Source organism: Acipenser ruthenus, chromosome 10, assembly GCF_902713425.1.
Source record: "Acipenser ruthenus chromosome 10, fAciRut3.2 maternal haplotype, whole genome shotgun sequence".
Lineage (NCBI taxonomy): Eukaryota > Metazoa > Chordata > Actinopteri > Acipenseriformes > Acipenseridae > Acipenser > Acipenser ruthenus.
The window spans coordinates 4124035-4143911 of NC_081198.1; the positions used below are offsets into that span (position 1 = coordinate 4124035).

The following is a 19877-nucleotide window of genomic DNA, read 5'->3' on the forward strand; positions in this document are numbered from 1 at the left end:
TTAATATTATTATTATTATTATTATAGAAACGGTCTGGATATTTCTCTCTAACGCATTTATGCATCCAACATATTAACCAACACTAGAAATTAAAAGGATATTCGATATTAAGAAGTGTGTAGTCAACACTTGCTTTCGATTTTTACAGTAAACAAATCTACTGTACCAGCATAACAAACCTCTTGAACCTGTAACTAGTTAAAAACCGAACAAACTACCACATCAGCTTTGACCAGAATAAACCATTGCTGGTCACTGGTCAAACTGGGAACATTTTACAGAAGAACTGTGAGTAAACGTTATGGAATAGCGTTCATTCAGTATAGAAAAGGGTTAATGAGAAAACCGAAAACCGTGTTTATGTACAACAGCTTTCATTCTTCCTCCGTTAGTCACATGTACTTTGTGTGGCATCATTTCCTGTTTGAGAGCAACGCAAGCGTCCCGTGAAACGGGACGGGAACTATGACAACGACTTGGGACGTGGGCCGGGTCGCAGCTTGCCAGGGTTTGCATACTGTAGCCCTCCGAACACAAGAACTACAACACGAAAATGCCACAGAAAGTTCTTAAATGTATCGTGGAGCTGGAAATTCAAGCTGTAAGTAGACGTATGTTCGTTGCAGTACTTGTTTGTGTTTAATCTGGTTGCACAAAAATATGAATGCAGTGTGTTCTTTTTGAATTCTGGAATAAAGTACATTAAATCAATCCAACCATTCATACATTACTAGGCTATACCAATATAATTTTCTTGACAAAATAAAAGTTTCTATGGGAAAAAAATAAAATACAATAAAAGACAAACTTTAAATTAACACTGTAGGATATTATTTCCGCATCTAACGTTCGTTAGATACATTCTTACAGAACTTTATATCGATGGGCTGGGCCGTTTGGTGTAAATCCGTCCTGAATACAAAACATGTAAAAGTTCCGTTTGCAAATGTTTTGATTGACGCATGAATGAACTAACCAGGGAAATCCGAGTACTTCCTGTCGCACTGACTGTACTGTAGCTAGAGTGATGTGAATGCAACCAATGTCTGACTATTAGAGGCAGGACTTGGCCATACATAAACCAATACAAATAAAAATAGTTTCAGCGCTTTGGTGGGTGGCCGTGTATTTGTTTTCAAAAACCAGAATTGTTTTGGCTTTAGTTAACATAAAATAGAACTAGTAGGAGCCAAGCTCTGTTGTACTGTACGATGAGGATTTGTTGAAAAATGACAAAACCTGGAAAAAGAAACTGTTTGTAAATTTGCAATGCGTAATGCAAATACACGGATAGCAAAGCATGGGGCTTAGACATAATATCTACGGCACCACTTTATTTTACACCCTATTGATATCTCTCATATTGCCAATAAAATATCATATTGTCACCTTATGATACCCAAGTACTGCAATTAAAATACAGTATTGATTACTATATAAAACAGTGATTTAATTTTACACACAGTAGTAAAAAGTCTACAGGATGATTGTTACAGTTATAGATCAACACAAAGGTTTACTTTTCTGTGTAAAATAAGTACAATTACTGGTGCTAGAGCAGATTTGAAAGTACATACAATTGGTATGCCACTGAGCATATTCATTTGCATTCAAATACCGGTATAATTCAGAAAACATTTCTATATTAAGTACATACAGAGTTAGAAACGTTTACTAAAATCGTTCCTCACTTATTTATGCCACTGTTACATCTATAATGATCTTGGTTTCCCAGTAAAAAAAAAAAAAAAAAAGTTTGTGGGGAAAAAATGTGTATAAAAGCTACATTTATAAGCGAAATAAAAGGTTTTTAATAAGAAAACTGCTCTGCTGAGGGTGTGGCTGTCTGTTCAACATTTATCGTATAGATAACCTGCCCAGGAGTGATCCTGCACGACAGGGAAGATGTCTACCTCAGTGTCTGTATTCTGGGAAAATACCACAAGAGCAAGTGCCACCGACCAATCTTTCCTATTCTATTCCATGAGAAAATGACCTTTGAAAAGGTAAGGGCCAGTACAACAGACGATACCACAGTTGTTTTGAAGTGTGTCTGATCCACAAACAGACGAGATTCATTTTATTCCCTGACAGGCCCTAATTAAAGTGGCCAGACGGCCCATGTGTTTTTAATTTTAAGGATTATTGCACCTTTATATGGTGGAGGTGTTCATACATTGTAGAATCATGTTTCTTTGTTTCAAATGTAGCTTGGGATAGGGGCTCTATTTAATCCTGCCCTGACACTGGGAGACCAGCTGTGACTATTAGTTACCATGCTTTTAACAAATGACCCCAGTCTTTGTATTGTATATGTCTTGTAATGTGTCCCTTTGTTTTCCATATACAGATCTTTGGGGAAGCAGTAGACCCAGGTCATGTTGCTGAGCTCTTGGAACGTACGAGATCTGCCTGTTTATTTAGATTTAAATTACTGTCATCTAATGCTTTTAGAATATTCATAACTTTATTCTTCTTTTTGTCTAGTTGATACAGCAACATTTGAACTGATCCAGCTTGTTCCACCAGGTATGGCAGCATCTGTGTAATAAACATCTGACCAACAAAAGGGGACAGCTGTAAAGAAATTGCCTATTTAATACATTTGCTATGGACGGGGGAATAGTGATTTGCCCATAGGAGTAAATATAGGCCATGGGATAGAAAAAGAGAAAGGTCATTCATTGAAAGCTGTGATGTAGAAGCGCCATTCCATATAAAGAAACTTTATATCCTTTTCAATGCCTGTCCAATTAATTGATGCATGATACAATTCAGGATAATTTGTCCTTTTACATATGCGTGTCTCAAGTTTATTCTCGGACCCTTTTTTCATTTTGCATTAATTGTTCTGCACTGTGATTGTGAGTGAGTGGTTGTTGCTGGATTTTGCTCACAAAAACTCCCCATTCTGTAAGCTTTGGCAGTACTGTGGTTGGCTGTATGACAGTTTGTTGCCAGCACCATGGCAACTAACCAGGTCACATTGAACTGAATTCCTCTGGTTATCTGCTCTTCCAAACTAAAAGCCGATGGAGCAAATTAGCTCCTCTGGAAGAGGCAAAGCAATGCATCCAAGAAAATAATGGAATTCCAACAGTTGGAATTACCATGGCAACAGATAACACCTGGCCCAGCAGTACATATTTTTCACTGTTCTTGTGCACTACAAAGTAGTAATAAGAACTTTGAGAGAGAGGAGGCTATCCATACAAGCTGATTGATCCCAAACGTTTGTCTAGTCAGATCTTAAAAGATCCCAATGATTCACCATCAACAACATGACTTCGTAACCCATCCTATACCCATCCTATACCTCGCTATCTGTGTAAGTCTTAAGTCTGTCTCCACTTGATTTCCCTACTGTGTGCTTAACATATTGGTTATGGTTTCTTCAGCTCAGTTTGCTAACTTTGTTTTCTAAGATAAGTACAAGGTTAGAATATTGAGATTTTAAATATGTTTAATTTCTTTTCGCAGTTGTGTGTCTCAAATGAATTGTGTTTTTATTTGTGTGTGTGTGTGTGTCACTAAAGTTGGTGAAACTTTAGCTACGTTTGTGGAAAGCACCCGGGAGTTCCTGTATCCTGGTCCCAGGCTGACCTCCAGCTACCCCGGCACTGATCGGGATGTGCTAATGAGGCGATCCAACTCCTTCCCTGTAAGCACGTTTCCTGCTAACCATCAATGTATTGAAAAAAATACATAATAATTACATGTTTAAATTAAGAGCAAAAGACGGCATTACTGGATTCATAAAAAAAGCATCCAGCACTGCCCCAATGGGGGTATTTAGATCTGCCACTTTCCTAGATTCATTGAATAGATCCCATTAGGTGTGTCATTTATCTTGAGCAAGCCCTCTGCAGTGGAACAGGAAATGAACACCCTTTCTCAAGTCGTTTGTTGTTTAGAAAGAGCTGGGCTAAAGAATAAGCTATTTACCTCTATCTTATTTTATTTTAAAACCAAATTTGTATCTGCTGTCTCTTGCAGGGAATTGCTCCCAAAGTGGAATTTTCTACAAGTTCTGTAATAAAGGAATGTGCTTTAAACAAGGATGAAGCCCTCTCACAGGTTTGTGGTTTCAGTAGTATTATCTACAGCGTTTTGTTGCTGTGTGTTATTATCAGACATTTAAGATGATCCCTAGGAGATCTTATATACTTATGAAGAAATGTTTGCCCTTTTAAGTTTGTGGATTGCTGAATGTCAGCATCAGATATTTCTTTTTTCAGAAAACAATTACTGTAGTGCCATTGAATATTATTTGATTGTTTGTATGTTTGCTAGTTAATGTCACTGGAACTAGGTTCCATTTCCAGGAATGACTAGGTCTGCATGGACAAGCTTCATAAAGCTTTGTGCCCTTATTTTACAGGCACTGTGTTTTATAGAACCTTATTTATAGAGCTATTCATAAAACTGTAATGCCAGTAGTCTATTGAATTAGCTCTAAAACACAGAGTCAATCATTTGACTAAAAGGTTTTTATCATTTTCAATTTACTTTCCAATCATTAGGTTAAAACTGGAATCAATTATTAATAAATCAGAACATTCCTTCATAGGTTTTTGGTGACAAATAAATCACAAGACTACTAATATCACTCAATTTCTGTAGGTACTTAATGCACATGTTGTTAGGCAAGGGTGGTAGATGAACCAGCAACTGACAAGAGAATTGTCTATTCTATGGCTTGCACCAAAAATTCATCATGAATTATTATAATCGCCATATTTCTCCAGCTATAGTTCCCATCCCCTTTCTAAAGGGGTGCTTGAGTCTTTCTTGGGGTCTGTATCAACACCACCGGCTTTAGTGGGTGTAGGTGCGTGAGTGATTGATCGCCTGAGTCTGTGAGTTTGATATCCTGTGCTTTCCACTGATGCTCGCTAAAGGGCTGTCTTGGGATTTGGTAGATATGTAGGATATTAAGTGTTTAGTTAGAGAAGTCAAAGAGACAGCAAGCGCATTACTAGTGTGTCAGTTCAGGGCTCTTCCAGAACTCCTTAGTGGACTCTCCAATTGCAATGTGAACTGTGCACCTATAGCTGCCAATTTGGATTATTGTGATTTGATATATCATGGGCGAAAATCCGGTGGGGGGGGGGGGGGGGTATATATTATTGGGTTTCGAAGGTATTATTCCTTTGCAGGTTTTCTGGGGCCGCATTTTCTAAGAGCTGTATTTCCTTAAAGGACAAAGGTCTGTGACATGGGAATTTGCCTACAAGTGATGAGCAAAAAATGACATTTTTACTGTGGTAGTTGTTTTACCTTCAATTGAACTAACATAGGCATGCTTGCAAAAATGAACTTGTCTATTCCCACATGTCAATGTATTTCGATTCCTAGGTAGGCACACTCGTTAAAAGGTTATTGTGAACTGAAAACTGAAGTTGTTCAAAGATTGTAAAGCATGGGTTAGCATTGTAAAGCCCAGAGAGGTATGGCAAAGCATACTAAAAAACATGGCAAACTATTTGCTTTTATAATATTCTGTGGAATTGATGTCCAGCACTAGGGGCTGATCTCTTGCATGTATTGCCAGCAGCTTCAGTTTTTTGTTGTTTCAGAAAAGCTGCTGGTTTTACAAGACCTTCCATCAAATTAAAATCATCTCTTCCTTTCATTTGCATCTATTTGATCTGGGCTCATTTTCGTCTTTAATAAGCTGTCTGTTGTTTTAGTTGTCTGTCTTCAAGGGCAAACCCCTTTATCGCAGATTGTAGATGCCAGCAAGCATAGGAAACCTCATCACAGATTAGAGTATTCTTTGTGTGTGAAAAACAAGGAAAACTACTTAAAGTTAATTGTGTTAAATCTGTCTACTTGAAATAGCAACCTCAATGAGGATTTATTTATCTCACCTTTAAAATGATTTCATATTCTGGGATGCTCCAATTAGCATTTAAATTCTTTATTTTTATAGTCATGTAATGTTGTTATATTCTGCTGAAGCCGGCCTTCGAGGCAATTAACATTGTGCGGTTTAAAAAAAAAAAAAAGCATTTATTTTTGCATTGCCTGCAGGAAGAAAGTTATTGCAACACAAAATTATGTTAGACCTGATTGGCATTGTTGCAGTCATTTGCTAAAGAGGGAAAGTGCAAGACTGAGGGTTGTACAGAGGGGAGTAAAAACAAAAATAAAAAATAAAGTAATTGCCTGTAAATCAGCCGTGATGGCTGCAACTTTTCTCTTAAGCACCTTCTGGATTCGACCTACTTAAATGCAGTTTACATGAGGGGCAAATAAACATTTCCTTATGGGACTAGATCATTAGTATTGTAAATTAACTGAAAAAATGATAACAGCAGTTAAACCATTTCAAATTCATTCTGTGAGGCTCTAGTATTAAGTACTCAGTGTGGTTAAAAAGATGGAATGCATATTTGAATGCACAGCATTATAATATATAGTTAAGTGTTTTTTTTGTTGTTTTTTTAAACCTGTATTATATAAACCTGAATTGATGTAAATTAGGAGAGTGATGTTTTTACTCCAGTTTATGACTTTGCTAATCAATAAGTGGTCGTGTGATCATTTTAGCATAATTACAGTCACTAATCAATCCCAAAACTGTAATTCAATGTGTGCTGCTTTGAGCAGTTTTTTCCTGGATCTGCAGTCAAAATGAAGCCATTACATAGCTGACTGATTGCAATCTAATCAACCTAAATGAAGCCAATTAGGTTTTTTTCTGCTTTCAGCCAATTGAAATTCAATAATTACTTGAATGAAGATATTGTAAATCTAAGAATAGTAACACAACAGTCCAGTCCAGTAAGAAACACTTACTATGGTGTTGAAAATCTGCATCGAAGTCTGTTCTCCAGAATGGCTGGTCACTTTTGACACTGTTCCTAGTAAACATCAGTAATTTGTGCAGTTTCGGATACATTTAAGGGAGAATAATTAAAATTATTATTAATCATCCATTAAAAACTATTATTAAGCACTAGCGGCCAACGTTTTGACAAAAAAGTCTTTTAGTATTGGATACTCGGTTAGCAAAGAAAATGCAGGATAAAATGTGTTCTACCTGTGCTGTACATTTTGGTTTGGATATGTGTCTGTCTTTTTATCCCTTTTTATTTCAGAATCCTCCCCAGTGAAGGATTCATGAATTGTGAAGGATAAGGTCTTTTGCTGGCCCAGCTGACTTGAAAAATGAGATTTTGATATTTGACAATGCATCATTCATTTTGATATTTGACAGTGCATCTTTCATGGAAAATAATCATTTGATGCTTGTCTACAGGTATTTTTGATAGCACTCCACTCAAACTAGAGGAGGCAAACATAAAAACGGCATAACTTTAAGCTGAGATTTGAAGATGTCCTTCATGGATAACACATCATTTTTTGTCAGCTTTACCTGTTCTAACAGACATACAAAAAATGTAAACCTGAAATAAACTGAACGACACATCTTTATACTATGGGCAGGGACTTGTTAAAGAAAACAAGTATGCTGGTATATTACATTTATATATTTCAGAGGTCAATGAGTGGAATAATTGGGCAAAAAAATTAAGTATTTCACATTTCCAACTAACAGTGCATAATACACTTTTCACAGGGAGGTAGAAAAAATAAAGCAGATACTTAAGGAACAAGTTATTTACACACATTTTTACTTTTACCAAGCATTCTACGGGTATGTTGTTAGCAGTAAAACTGCTTTAGAGAGGGACTCTACGTCATGATAAATAGGCAAGGTTACTTACAATCCACACGTCCGCCTCTGAGCATTCAGCTGAGTCTGTAGTTTCTACTAGTGGGGCTGACATGCAAATATGTAAAGAGAAGCCCATCTTTTGTGCGATTAAAAAATCTGTTTAGTAATTAACTGGAATGCCTTTGCGTCTGTATACTGATAAAAATAAACCAGAGTTAAATGATACAGACAGCTACTTGATGGATGGACACTATGTTGCACAGGCACCCATTATCATACACCTTGTGAAGTAATTGAGATCTTTCGGCTTTCTTATGATTGCTGCTAATTAGTTGCACACTCGCTTACTGCTTTTACAATATAAGGCTAGAAATTAGCATACATTACAGACTTTCTCATATTTTTAGCTGACCTGTAGTGAGTAAAAATAGTCTCTCTCTCAGTAATAACAGCATATTTGTGTATTATCTTTCAAAATAATTTCTATTTGATATTTATTTCCCATGGCTTTGTTTTCCATACCTTGTTACTTGTTCATTCATGCTGTGAAAGAGGGCTTGAACTTCACCAGACCTAATCTTTAGAGCTGTGTGTGGGTGTTTTTTTTCTGTTGGTATTTAAAAAACATAATTGCGTTTGCATATTCAAATTCATGTATTTATTCAGAAGACCTTTTATGAGCCCTAAAATGCCTAATGAGGTCATATCTGCTCCCTTTCTTTTCTGTATATCTGATATTGAATGATTCAATTCCCTTCATGATGAAGTCCATAATGACATTTCTGATGATTCAAAGGGGGCAAACACATTTATATGTAGGAGTGTGTGGTGGGAAACGGTAAATATAAAGGTATTTCTTACTTTTGGTCTGATGGAACACTCACTTGTACGTGACGAATCAGTTGCATTTGCTAGTATCGCGACATACTGTCAATTTATAGTTTTGGAACAGTGCCTTGACTTTTTAATCACTCAATGCAGAAGTTAGCTTCCATTGATTGGTAATCAATTGTAAAGGTAAAGGAAAGGCAGGTTTACATGTTGTGAAATTAACACTATAATTAATACAAGTATCTCCACAGCTCTGCTTTGTACCAAGGTGGCCTTAAAGCGAGAGTTCCCTGTAGCTCTTGTGGAGTGTAGACAAGGTTTGCATGATGTAGTATAGATCTGTGCTGTATTCCTCTGTTTCAGGTGCACCACTCAATGCCAGTAAAGCCCCGCTCTGGGAGACAAACCAAGAAAAGTTCTGGTTCGCCCACTGCAGTCCAACAGAACCAATTGTCCAGAAGCTATGAAAGGCCAACAGTGTCATCCCAGTCGCGATCACCCTCTCCGTACACTAGGAGGCGCATGTGCGAACTGTCAGAAGAGGCACGACAGAGGCTGGCTCACTTCGGTCTGGGGCCGTACAAGTTCAAGAAGGACACGGACAGCCCCCCTCCCTTTGTCGTGCGGCATGTATGTCATCATTAAAGTCAAAGACCAAACCAAACCGAATGTCTAAGCATCACTTAAAACAAACCCATTGGTTTACTTTTTTGTTTTAATTTGTCCATAACTATTAAACACGCAGTAGTACACTAGCGCAAAGGTAAGAGTGTGAAAGAGTGAATGTACAGGTTAAAATATTTGTATGCAACCAATAGTTTATCGGATTAAAGCCAAATGCAATCTGAAATGTATTATAAGAGGCTAGGAGTGTATAATAAAAGGAGATTAATGCACAATCAAGGCCGTTATCATGTTAACCATGTAGAGTGTGACAGACAGACACGATCCACACATATATTTATTGAATGAGGAGCCTAAAAGGCTATTGCCTTCTTTTACTACCCAGAATAAATAGAATTCCTTTTGACGAGATGATAATTCTTTTTCAAGTCTGTAGATTTAAGCCAAGTTAAATATACATAACCCCTTTTTTTTGGCAGCCCTGTAAATTGTGAAAGATCGAAGCGTTTTGTGAATGCAGAGTACTATTCCTCGGAGTACTTTCTGTCTTTTCCTAACTTTCAGCTGGGGCATAATAGGTGTATAAATTGGATTCTGCTGTGACATCAGTATTACAAGGACATGATAGGAATTGAAAAGAGCAGGGGAGCAATATTTTATTAAAGAATATTTCCTCTTGTTATGAAACGCTCTTTGAGTCGCTTTTCTCCCTGAGGAGGTTTTGCTGAGAGAGAGAACGGGAGGGGGGGATAAAAAGAATGTTATTAAACTTGTTTCAATAAGAATGTCTGAGAATCCATGGCGAATGAAGTGCAATAAAATTGAGAAGACTGAATGCCGACTAAACGCTTAGTTAAAAATAGGTTTTCTGTCAAAGCTTAGCGTCTTGAGATTTGAGGGAAAAAAACTCCTTAGCCAGGTTTCTGTTCTTATTTGGCATCTCAGACTGGACCAGTTGGCTGACTGGAATGTCAGTTTTGTTATGGGAATTTCTTTGGCTCTGATTTTTCTTCATGAGACTGTCATTTGCACCACTTTTGGTGGACAGAAGGTTGTACCGAATTAATTCATTTACTCCTCATTTGGTATTCTCAGTAGGTGTTAGAGGTATTTCAAATGGGTCATTGAGCAGACTTTATTTTAGTTGTATTTTTTTTAAAAAGAACATCTAAGGTTTCTCTACCGACACTAGTCAGATTATAGTTACATAAGCAATCTGTTTGTACTCATTTTGCATTAAATGATAAACAGATCCAGGAGTATTTTTATTAAAAACAAAAAAACAAAAAAAAAGTCATGGATTTTAACATAGCCAGTTTTATACATTTCTTAAACAACAATGATACACAAATCTCAAACCTATATAACAAACAATTGCTGTTCTATACATACATTTTATATTGAAAATAAGCAAAATTGGCTTCATGTAATACCAAAGACTAATATAATATGACTCTTTTGTGTGGCTTCAGCCCCATGATTGACGGAAGGTGGCATTGTTCGATTCAGCCTGAAAGAAGCTCTATCAAAACCTTTTATTAAAATGTGTATAAAGCATGTGGAAGTCTGATCAGGAATGGTGGTTTTTGTTGTTGCAGGTTGCCAGTAGACAGCAGGCCTCCATGGATGACAGTGCTCTATCTTTCCAATCGCCTTTCTCCAAACAAAGCTCGCTGCACCATTCTCCTGGCTCCAGGGTTTGTGAAGGTGTGTGTGCGCCTGAGATAAGCATTGCAAGGCGCTGGGAGAATCCCCTTCATTTAAATGCTAGACAAACTTTTAAAGATACAGGTTCCTGTTACAGAGGTGTTGCTGCTACTCAAAGATTCCAAGGTTGTAGAGTCCCAAGAGCAAGTCAGTCAATTTAAAGGGACCAAGAACAGTAATTCAAATCAATTACTTCAACTTTTTTTTTTTTTTTTCAAGTTGTTTTAAAAATAGCAGTAGGTAAGGTTGAATTTAATCATAGTGTGGCAGTTAAATGGCAAAACAAAGGGGCTCCCTGAAGACCGTATGAGTCAGTGAATGATTTTGGAAGAAATATCACAGTTGATGATGGACCAATATTCTTTTTAAATAATGCATTTTCTTACTCCTTGTAAGCGTAACATCTTTCTAGCAATTGTTTTCTGTAGATCATTTAGTTTTACAGACTTGATTTTCACTTTTGAATAAGGTAGGCTGTCTGGTCCAGTGGTTAAAGAAAAGGGCTTGTAACCAGGAGATCCCCAGTTCAAATCCCACCTCAGCCACTGACTCATTGTGTGACCCTGAGCAAGTCACATAACCTCCTTGTGCTCCGTCTTTCGGGTGAGACTTAATTGTAAGTCGCCTTGGATAAAGGCGTCTGCTAAATAAACTAATAATAATAATAAAAGGTAAAGTCAGTTTTAAACTGCCGCCACACTGTAGAATCGCTCCCTGCACAACAGTTATTACTTTAAACTTTGCTGTGTTATGACGGGATAAATGGGTTTCGTCCGATTTTTTTGAAAGTTTGGAAAACTATAAAATCTACATAAAAAGGGGACTTCCAAGAAAGCTGTTTCACTGAGGATAGGCAGGAATGTATTTTCCGTCTGACTTGAAAGGGATTTGAAATCAGACTCCTTCATTTACATCAGCAGCAGATCGAGATCAAATCCATTTGAACCGGGACTGTCAGCCCCTGTTAGGATTACAGGCTGGCAGAACTCGATCTTCAAGTCACACTGATGGTGGGGGTTACCTAATGAGCATCCAATACAAAGAACAAGTGAGGCGGATTTTAAAATCTGGGACTTTGGGGAATTCATTTATAAATAGGAATTTACCTAACGGTGACTTGGACTTATGTGTAATGTTTGGTTGCAGATTGGATTGTAGACCGAGTTTTATATTAGAACAAGATGAGATTGAGTTTCATAGTGCGCCCACTGCAGTTTCATGGTGCAAATAGAAACATTTACCTATTGTGATTGTACTTTGCAAATTTATTTTACAACACAAAGGATTAGGCAACAGTAAAGAGGTGCTCACTAGCTCTTTTAAAATACAATGTGGTAATGTGCAGTTATACAATCGTTAAAATAGGACCTTGGGCTCTTCAACATTCAACATTGCAAAACTCCTGGAAACAACAATTTTGAGCCGTGCTGGGTTAAGTAGGTACGACTTCAGAGAAACATCTCCTTTCTCATCTGCATTACATTATGACAAACAGCATGTTAATGGGAACCTGTCACTCCAAAATAATAACAATGTTATCACTCTAAAAGAGTAAATTGAAATTTCTCTGTCTATTTTTGTCTTTGTCAGACCCTTCCCTCCTGGGCAGCTACAGACCGAAGACTGTCAGAGTAAGTATTTTACTCCCTTTCCAGCAAACCTGCAACAGGGAGATGCAGCTTTTATATAGTACAGAATGCATCCAATTGCATAACCAATAATTCAGAGTATTCCTACAGATCATGAGTGGACTATAATAACATTATGTCAAACTCTAACAGTTTATATTGTATCAATTGGAGATTAAACGAGTACCGTTATATAAAAAACAAATTCCTATTGTCCACCAAGGGTTCGGTCTGCTGGCTCTTTGTAATTCCACACCATTATAATCCGTGTTTCTTTTATATGCTTCCCTAGTGTGTAAACTGATTTCTAAAGTTTCTGAAATATCTATTCTTTTGTCCCCCTCTCCCCCCCCGAAAGACACGTGGAGTGGCTGTCTGAATGAATTCCTCTCGGGGATGTCTCAATCCCCAGACCCCGTCCTCACATTGAGTTATTGCTTTTCGCAGGTTATCCGTGAGCCTCGGGAGACAGGTGGTCTTGCTCGCTCCTCAGACTTGTTTGATGAACGCTTCATCTCTACGACTGCCAGTAGGCACACTCCGTCTGCCAGGCTGTTAAAAGTCCACTCGGCTCCCTCGTCGGCACAGAAATGCCCCCAGAGTCCTCTGCTGAACCGCTCTTCCCTTAAAGAAAGGTACTGTTGCTGTAATACAGTAGATAAGGTACCCAGACACCTCCAGCTGTCGATTTCAGACTGGCTTTAATGGTTAAATCAATAGCCATCCTTTCACCATTTATTATTTTATTTATTTATTTAAATTAAAAGTAGAACGGAAAGGGTTTATGCTCCATGCTGGTAATTGTGTTGTTTAATGAGAGTTTTTATTTTTTTATTTTTCTTATTTTTAATGGAAAACAGAATTGCATTGCTATAATTTATTATGTTTATGCATTATTGATTCTCAAAGAACGTTCTTCAAAATCGCTTGGTTTATATTAATGTGCCCTTTGTAGTTAAAAAAAAAAAATATATATATATATATATATATATATATAATTATAATTTAAATCCAATTGGTGTTACATTATGATGCAAAAAGCCCTTGTGGGAACCTGATTGAAGGCCAGTTGAAATGGAAGGTATGAACCTTGCTGAGCAAAGACTTTTTAAAAATAAGTTTCTATGATGAGCAGAAACCAGACAAGAATTGGAAACAAACATAACACGTGGGTAAGAGAATAATCTTTTTTTTTTATTTATTTTTTTATTTTTTTTAAAGCCATTTCTGTTCTACCATGGATTGCTATTTGATTATTGTAAGGCTGTCAATGGTTTGTTTAGTCTTTTATTTTTTTTGTACTGAATAATGATGGGTGCACTTCTCCCTGGACATTACCCTCCTTGCCCAGATGAGTTGCTGCAGTTCATGTTGGTTCATGCTTCAGTTCACGGTGGACTTATCTGTGGTATCCAGTTGGTTAGTTCAGAGGGTCAAGGGAACGAATCAATGTGGGTCAGCAGCCTGAACCCTTCAGGCCACCTGACATTTTGAAGATGTAGTATTTATGGTCAATCGTTTTGCTTTTTATCCCCTTCATCTTAAACACCGCTCAATCATAGAGAGACCAGGTGGGGGAGGTTGTCTACCCAATAACCCCCAATAACCCCCAGGACATGTTGAACAGCATGCATTGGCTCAGAGTGTGGGATAAATAAATAAATACACAAAAGCAAAACCCTATTCATGCACCCATTTGTTTTATTATGCAATTTATTGCTATTTTAAAAGCCATTTTCTACACTTTAGAAGCTGTATTAACACTTACAAGCCTTTGATTGTGATGGTTAGTGTGACACAGTTAATGTGATTCAGGTTTTAGTGTGTGTCGCACACAGAGATTATATGATTATTCCATAACACCCAACAGTGTGAATTAGTCAGATTCAAAGACGCTCCGTAATCTGTAGTAATTCCTGATTCCTATTAGTTTTATGAATTCTTTGGAGAATTTTACTTGTGTGGTCCAAAGATTTAGTTCTTGGACTAACTATTCCTCAGATTTAGAGAGGAGTGCTAAACTAGATGAAGAGAGTCGGTTTGCTCACAATTCCTATGTCCACGCAGTTTTTTTCATGAATGAAAGAAAAATGTCATGAGCACAAGGGCACCAAATGCCAGACTCCTGTAGCACTGCAGTCAGAACATGTGAATGGCTGAAAAGGTAGAATGTAAGGAATTCTATTTATGTAAAACTGATTATTATGGGATAGTGCCACTTTAAACTGCTTGCAAGAATGCATCATTCGTAGTGCAACTGACATACCTTCATACCTTCTCACTCTTGCTCTACAGCATAATATAACTGCTACATCTTCCCTGAATTGGATCTAAAGCTTACACATGGCCATAAAATATTGTCATTCTACCATGGATAGGTCCCAAGGTGTTTGGTATTTGAAGTGGTTCACAAAAGAATGGTGTGTATCAAAATCTGAGCAAAAAGAATTTGTCATTTTCAGGTTTGAACGATTTCCATTTTCTTAGTGTCTCAACAAAACTCCTAACATGTTCCATTTAATTTTCCAAAAAGATGATATTGGCAAAAGACAACACAAATTGTATTAAGAACAAATAAAATGGGTTGTAAAATTCCAAGCTTCATTTCGATCACATACCACAACTCAAAATGTATTTCCCCTTTCTTTAAATTACAGGATCTGATGTCTTGTCATGTTTGTTCATTACTAAAACAACCACCACAACAAAAATACATATAGATTGTGTTTCAGAAAGATTGCTGTGAATGCGTTTGACCCGACATGTGGTTTAATAAATTCTGAGCAGACTCGCCATTGATCTGAACACTCAAAGCTAAAACGCAGTGTTTTCTGAGTTTACAGAAAAAATTAAAATCAATAGACAATTTTAAACTGATACGAAACCTTAGAAATTCATGAAGCACCTTAAATAAATTGAAAACGCGACTAAAGCCATAAACTTGGAGATTAAAGCGAGTTTATTAGATTGAAGGTACATGAAGACAAGCACATTTCAGAACTATTGGACGAAAAACAAATCCTAGCAGTTTAAAACACATATCTAATTTTCTTGTGATCAAAGTTAGTCAGGTATATTTTTACCTGAGTCTTTTAAAAGCTGTAGTGACATTTAGCCATTGTGGAAATCTATAAAACAAATGGGCTTAAATCAGAATCTAATTTGTGACCAAGAAAAAGGAAAACAATTGATATACTGTCTATATTACACATACAGTTGTAGTCAAAAGTTTACATACCCCAATGGAAATTTATCTTTGGTATGAGTTGAAGAAGGCACAAGAGAAGTCCTCGGATTTTGAATAAACTGGAACAATTTTGTGTTGAATTGTCAAAAGTCACTAAAGAATCATGCCAAAAGCTCATTGGCAAATATCCTAATTGTTCAAAAGAGGTTATTATTGCTGAAGATGCTATTAATTTCATTTTCCTGTCAGGGTATGAATACTTTTGAATTAGCATTTTTGAGTTTTGCAAAAAAAAATGCTGAAATAAATAATTGTAGGCATCTATTTCTTGTAACTTTTTTTCCTCATCCACAAAAGCAAAACCTTTGCTACAAAAGATTTTTCCTATAATTTGTCTTCGAGAAATTCTACATTTCCATTGGGGTATGTAAACTTTTGACTACAACTGTGTATATAGTTTGTTTGTTTTGCCTATGAAAAAATGAAAACCTGCAATACAATGCTTCTGATACCAAAAAAATAAATCCTTACCAAAAGTGCATACAGGAATCCTGAAATGCTTTGTTGCATAGGGTTGTGTTGTGCTATGCTTGTCCTGCACGAATAGAGAAACATGTAACTTTGTTCAAACCTGATGATCTGGTGTTTGCTGCCATCCCTGATGCTGGAGTACAGACTAGTGGACATGGAGCACAAGGACATGCAGACTCCCCTGCATAGGAAATGTTCATGGCATTTAGTGCCTTGCTTTGACATGCAGGTCTCCTTTTAACATGTACTAAATGTAGGGTGTGGATTAATTAGGCAGATTGTATTTTGTGGTCATTATATGCTGTTTGTTGTTATTTTTTTGTATTCTCCAGATTCCAAACGGATCCGTCCACTCCAACAAATTGGGAGGAGATCCATGAAAGGATTAAAAAGATTTTAAAGACTCACCGTACCAGGCAGAGATTAACTTTTGTAAGTCACAATTTTAAAATAGTAGGTAATAGATGCAGTATAAATGTGAATTCAGACAACTTCAGATAAATCAAAAATGCCTCTTAATCAGATTAGATTTTCGGTCTGAATTTGTTTTATGTGTTACTTTGACTTTCTGGGATCCTCCCCACACCCTCCTACTCCTTGCACTCACAACGTGCTCGCTCTTTTTGTATCTTTTTTTTTTCCAGGATGGGGACTCTGGGAGAGACGAGACGCTGTTGAGTAAAGCAGTTTCCTGTAACGACTCCCTGTGCGGCAGCGGGCTGCAGGAGGAGGGGAGGTAAACATTTACAATCCTGCCTCAAATTAAAAGCAACCAGCTGTCGTAAAAAACAAACAAACAAACAAAACCCTTCATGGGCACACTTCTCGTGGCGCTCTGATGTTTATAGATGAAGAGCCTTTTTCTCTGTGTTCACTGGTGGTTGCCTTCACAGTCGGGGGTCTGACCTGTTCCCAACCACTGCCTCTGTGAAATGAGATTTCAGTACTGCCATTACGTTAAAGAAAGAAGTGTCTTTTAAACAAAGGGTCAGAGTCAAGTATACAGTGATTCACAAAGTAGCATCATGTTGAAGCTCTTTGTAAATTGACTCGCTGAACCATTCATGAGCTGCGCGGCTGTCTCGAGCAGCAGCAAAAGGCAACCTGGGCCCAGCTGCAGGTGAAATATCAAGTGCTGCACCACCCTTCAGTGAAATAGTAATGTGTTATCCTTTCGCCACACACAGTTACAGGTGCTATAATTCCAGAAGCACCATGAGTCAAACTGAAATCTGGATGTATTCAGTTATTCTAAGTATTGCCACCGTTTTAAATAATTAAAGCTACTTTTTACAATAACATTTAATTATTTGGCGTTTTTATTAGTGTTCTGTAGTTTAGCCTTCTGTGCATGAAGTTTTTCAACTTTTTCAGAACACAGACCTGTTCTAGGTTGCTAGTAGTTTTTATTCCAAGGATCATTATGTTCTTGTGTTAATCAAGATTCAAGGTCATTGAATATTGATATTGCCTTCCTGTGATTTAAATATGCATCCTCTGTACTTATAGCAATAGGGGTTATAAGTGATGTCTTTAAGCTCAGTTATAACTCAAAAAGCAAAATAGAAAATTAAAAAGTGCATTCCTATTTTGATTATAATTTAAAAGTCTGGACGAGCAATTGAAGGCAATATCTGGGGAACAACTTATTTGATTAAATTATGCCCTGGGCTTTTGTTGTTAGATGCTGATGCCTTTTCAAGATACTGACACCAGTAACGTATAGTTTATACCATTGGGGGGGGGGGTTACACATGTCTTGAAGTCACAGGTCATATTAGTTACAGTTCCAAATGCGAACTATTACACAGTTCTAAACTTGGGAGTGCACACTGTGATGAATCCCATAAAGAAACGGGTGCCTTTTTCTCCTCTTCCCTCAGCTCTGGGTTCCTCAACAACGCTTCGGTGCATTTAGATGCTGGAGAGTATTGGTCAAACCGGGCTGCTCAGTTCAAAGGGAAACCGCACAGAGCCGTGTTCGAGGAGAGCATGGACAAGATTTACAGAAACATGTACAGGAAGGCCTCAAGCACCTCCTAACAGGTCCTCCGTGGCCGTTGTGTGTTTAATAATCTACTTTAGGACCTAAATGGACACTTGAATTGTTCAACAACAATATTTTGAAATTGGTTTAAACATGGATCTGTACCTGAATGGCCGGCTTTGTATTCAAATCAGAAGTGGGTGTAGTTACTAGCACGTGTTATAAGTTGTTGATTATCCCCACCAGAGAGACCCAGCAGCTAAGACTTTACAGTGAGTACACCATTTACTTTTGAACATCATTGACTCGTGTTATATTACGCAATTATTTTAAGGGTGCTTCTTTTTTTTAAAAAAAAAAACAATATGTATTCTAATAATTAAGTATTAGCCTGTTACCAAAGAATTGTCCACATGTGTATTTGTGTTACTATCATATCACACTCCATTTTTAGTACTGTTTTTCATTGTTTTAAAAAAAATGGATATGATTATACAGGAGAGACACAGAATGTTAATAATTAGATACACCAACAAATGACTTTTGACTACTTTTGTAACTGAATTCAATGTATTATACTTTAAAAAATTGTTAACGCGACTAATTTTTCAGGCACAAAATAAATGCAACTTTGCTGCAGATAATTCTAGGTGTTATAGAGACCATACTTCTCATTGGTCAGTTGTTCTATTAATTCTTTAATAATGATTGTTTTTAAAATTAAAGAGTATAAGGTTTGGCAGACAAGGTGTATAACTGTGGTTTCTTTAGTATTGCAATAATACACCTTGCTAAAACCAAAATGTACCTTGTGAAAATAAACCAGCTACTTCATTAAAAGATAAGCCTGGTCAAATAAGGTACTATAAATAGATCTCACACAAGTTGGATTTGAAGTGTGGGGTTTGCATTACCTTCCCGTTCTTAATCGGATTGGGATCATTTAACTTTTTCCCCATCTTGCAAAATCTGAAATGATCTTTCTTGACTTGCCCAATTACAGTTTCTCATTAACAAAGCAGAACTAATTGCTGGGAGTGGAGTCAGCACAGTGCCATATGTTGTGGGGCTCAGATTCCTCCCCAGTGGCCAATGGTGACGAAGCTTTCCTGATGACTGCAGAAGTATGCACATTAACCCTGATACAGGCTGGAGAGGTGGTCATCTCTTACACCAGTGTGCAGGCTCATTCTCTAGCACCTCTGGAGGCCTGGGTTAATAGCAAATTAGCCTGATGGTCTTAACAGATGCCCGTTAGTCCACATCACAAAATGATCACAGAATTGATTCTTACTGTCCAACATTTCGTGCGTGGTGTTTTACCTTTTACCTGTCCCCATTATAGTCCTTATATATCCAGAAACCCAGATGCACATTATCACCACAAGAGGTAAAACAAACATTTTGCTTCTAAAAATCTCTAGGGGAATACAAGTACTTAACATTGGTTAAGTCTGCAATACTCAGTACTTATCAGCAACCTACAACATATCAAAATAATTCCAGTAAATCTTATCTACTTTGTATTGTACTTTGTAGGTCTTACATTTTCCTGTATAAAAGACTGAGGCAATGTGGAAATGTGTTTATGGGTTTTAATGGTATTCTTTTGATGAACAAAATATACCGAGCACTCCTTGCTAGATATTCAAGTGCTGACCATGCCCCTGTACATAAAGAAAAGGTAAAAATGG

General features: G+C 37.1%; 1 protein-coding gene across 1 annotated transcript; it reads left to right on the plus strand.

Annotated features, from left to right (window-relative positions):
* Positions 1–61: 61 nt before the first annotated feature.
* spata6 (spermatogenesis associated 6) lies at positions 62–19862 on the plus strand. Its single transcript, XM_034001669.3, has 13 exons — positions 62–602; positions 1870–2007; positions 2352–2400; positions 2489–2530; positions 3538–3662; positions 3998–4078; positions 8883–9149; positions 10742–10850; positions 12441–12481; positions 12926–13113; positions 16529–16628; positions 16841–16932; positions 18080–19862. Exons 1-13 carry the CDS (start codon positions 555–557, stop codon positions 18237–18239), a joined length of 1440 nt encoding a protein of 479 aa, XP_033857560.1. The 5' UTR covers positions 62–554; the 3' UTR covers positions 18240–19862.
* Positions 19863–19877: the final 15 nt, after the last annotated feature.

Excerpts from the sequence above, each read along its gene's own strand:
- spata6 (XM_034001669.3), top strand. The coding sequence starts at position 555 with ATGCCACAGAAAGTTCTTAAATGTATCGTGGAGCTGGAAATTCAAGCT. Across the intron at positions 2,531-3,537 it reads GATCCAGCTTGTTCCACCAG|TTGGTGAAACTTTAGCTACG; the intron begins GTATGGCAGCAT and ends GTGTCACTAAAG. Across the intron at positions 16,933-18,079 it reads GGGCTGCAGGAGGAGGGGAG|CTCTGGGTTCCTCAACAACG; the intron begins GTAAACATTTAC and ends CTCTTCCCTCAG.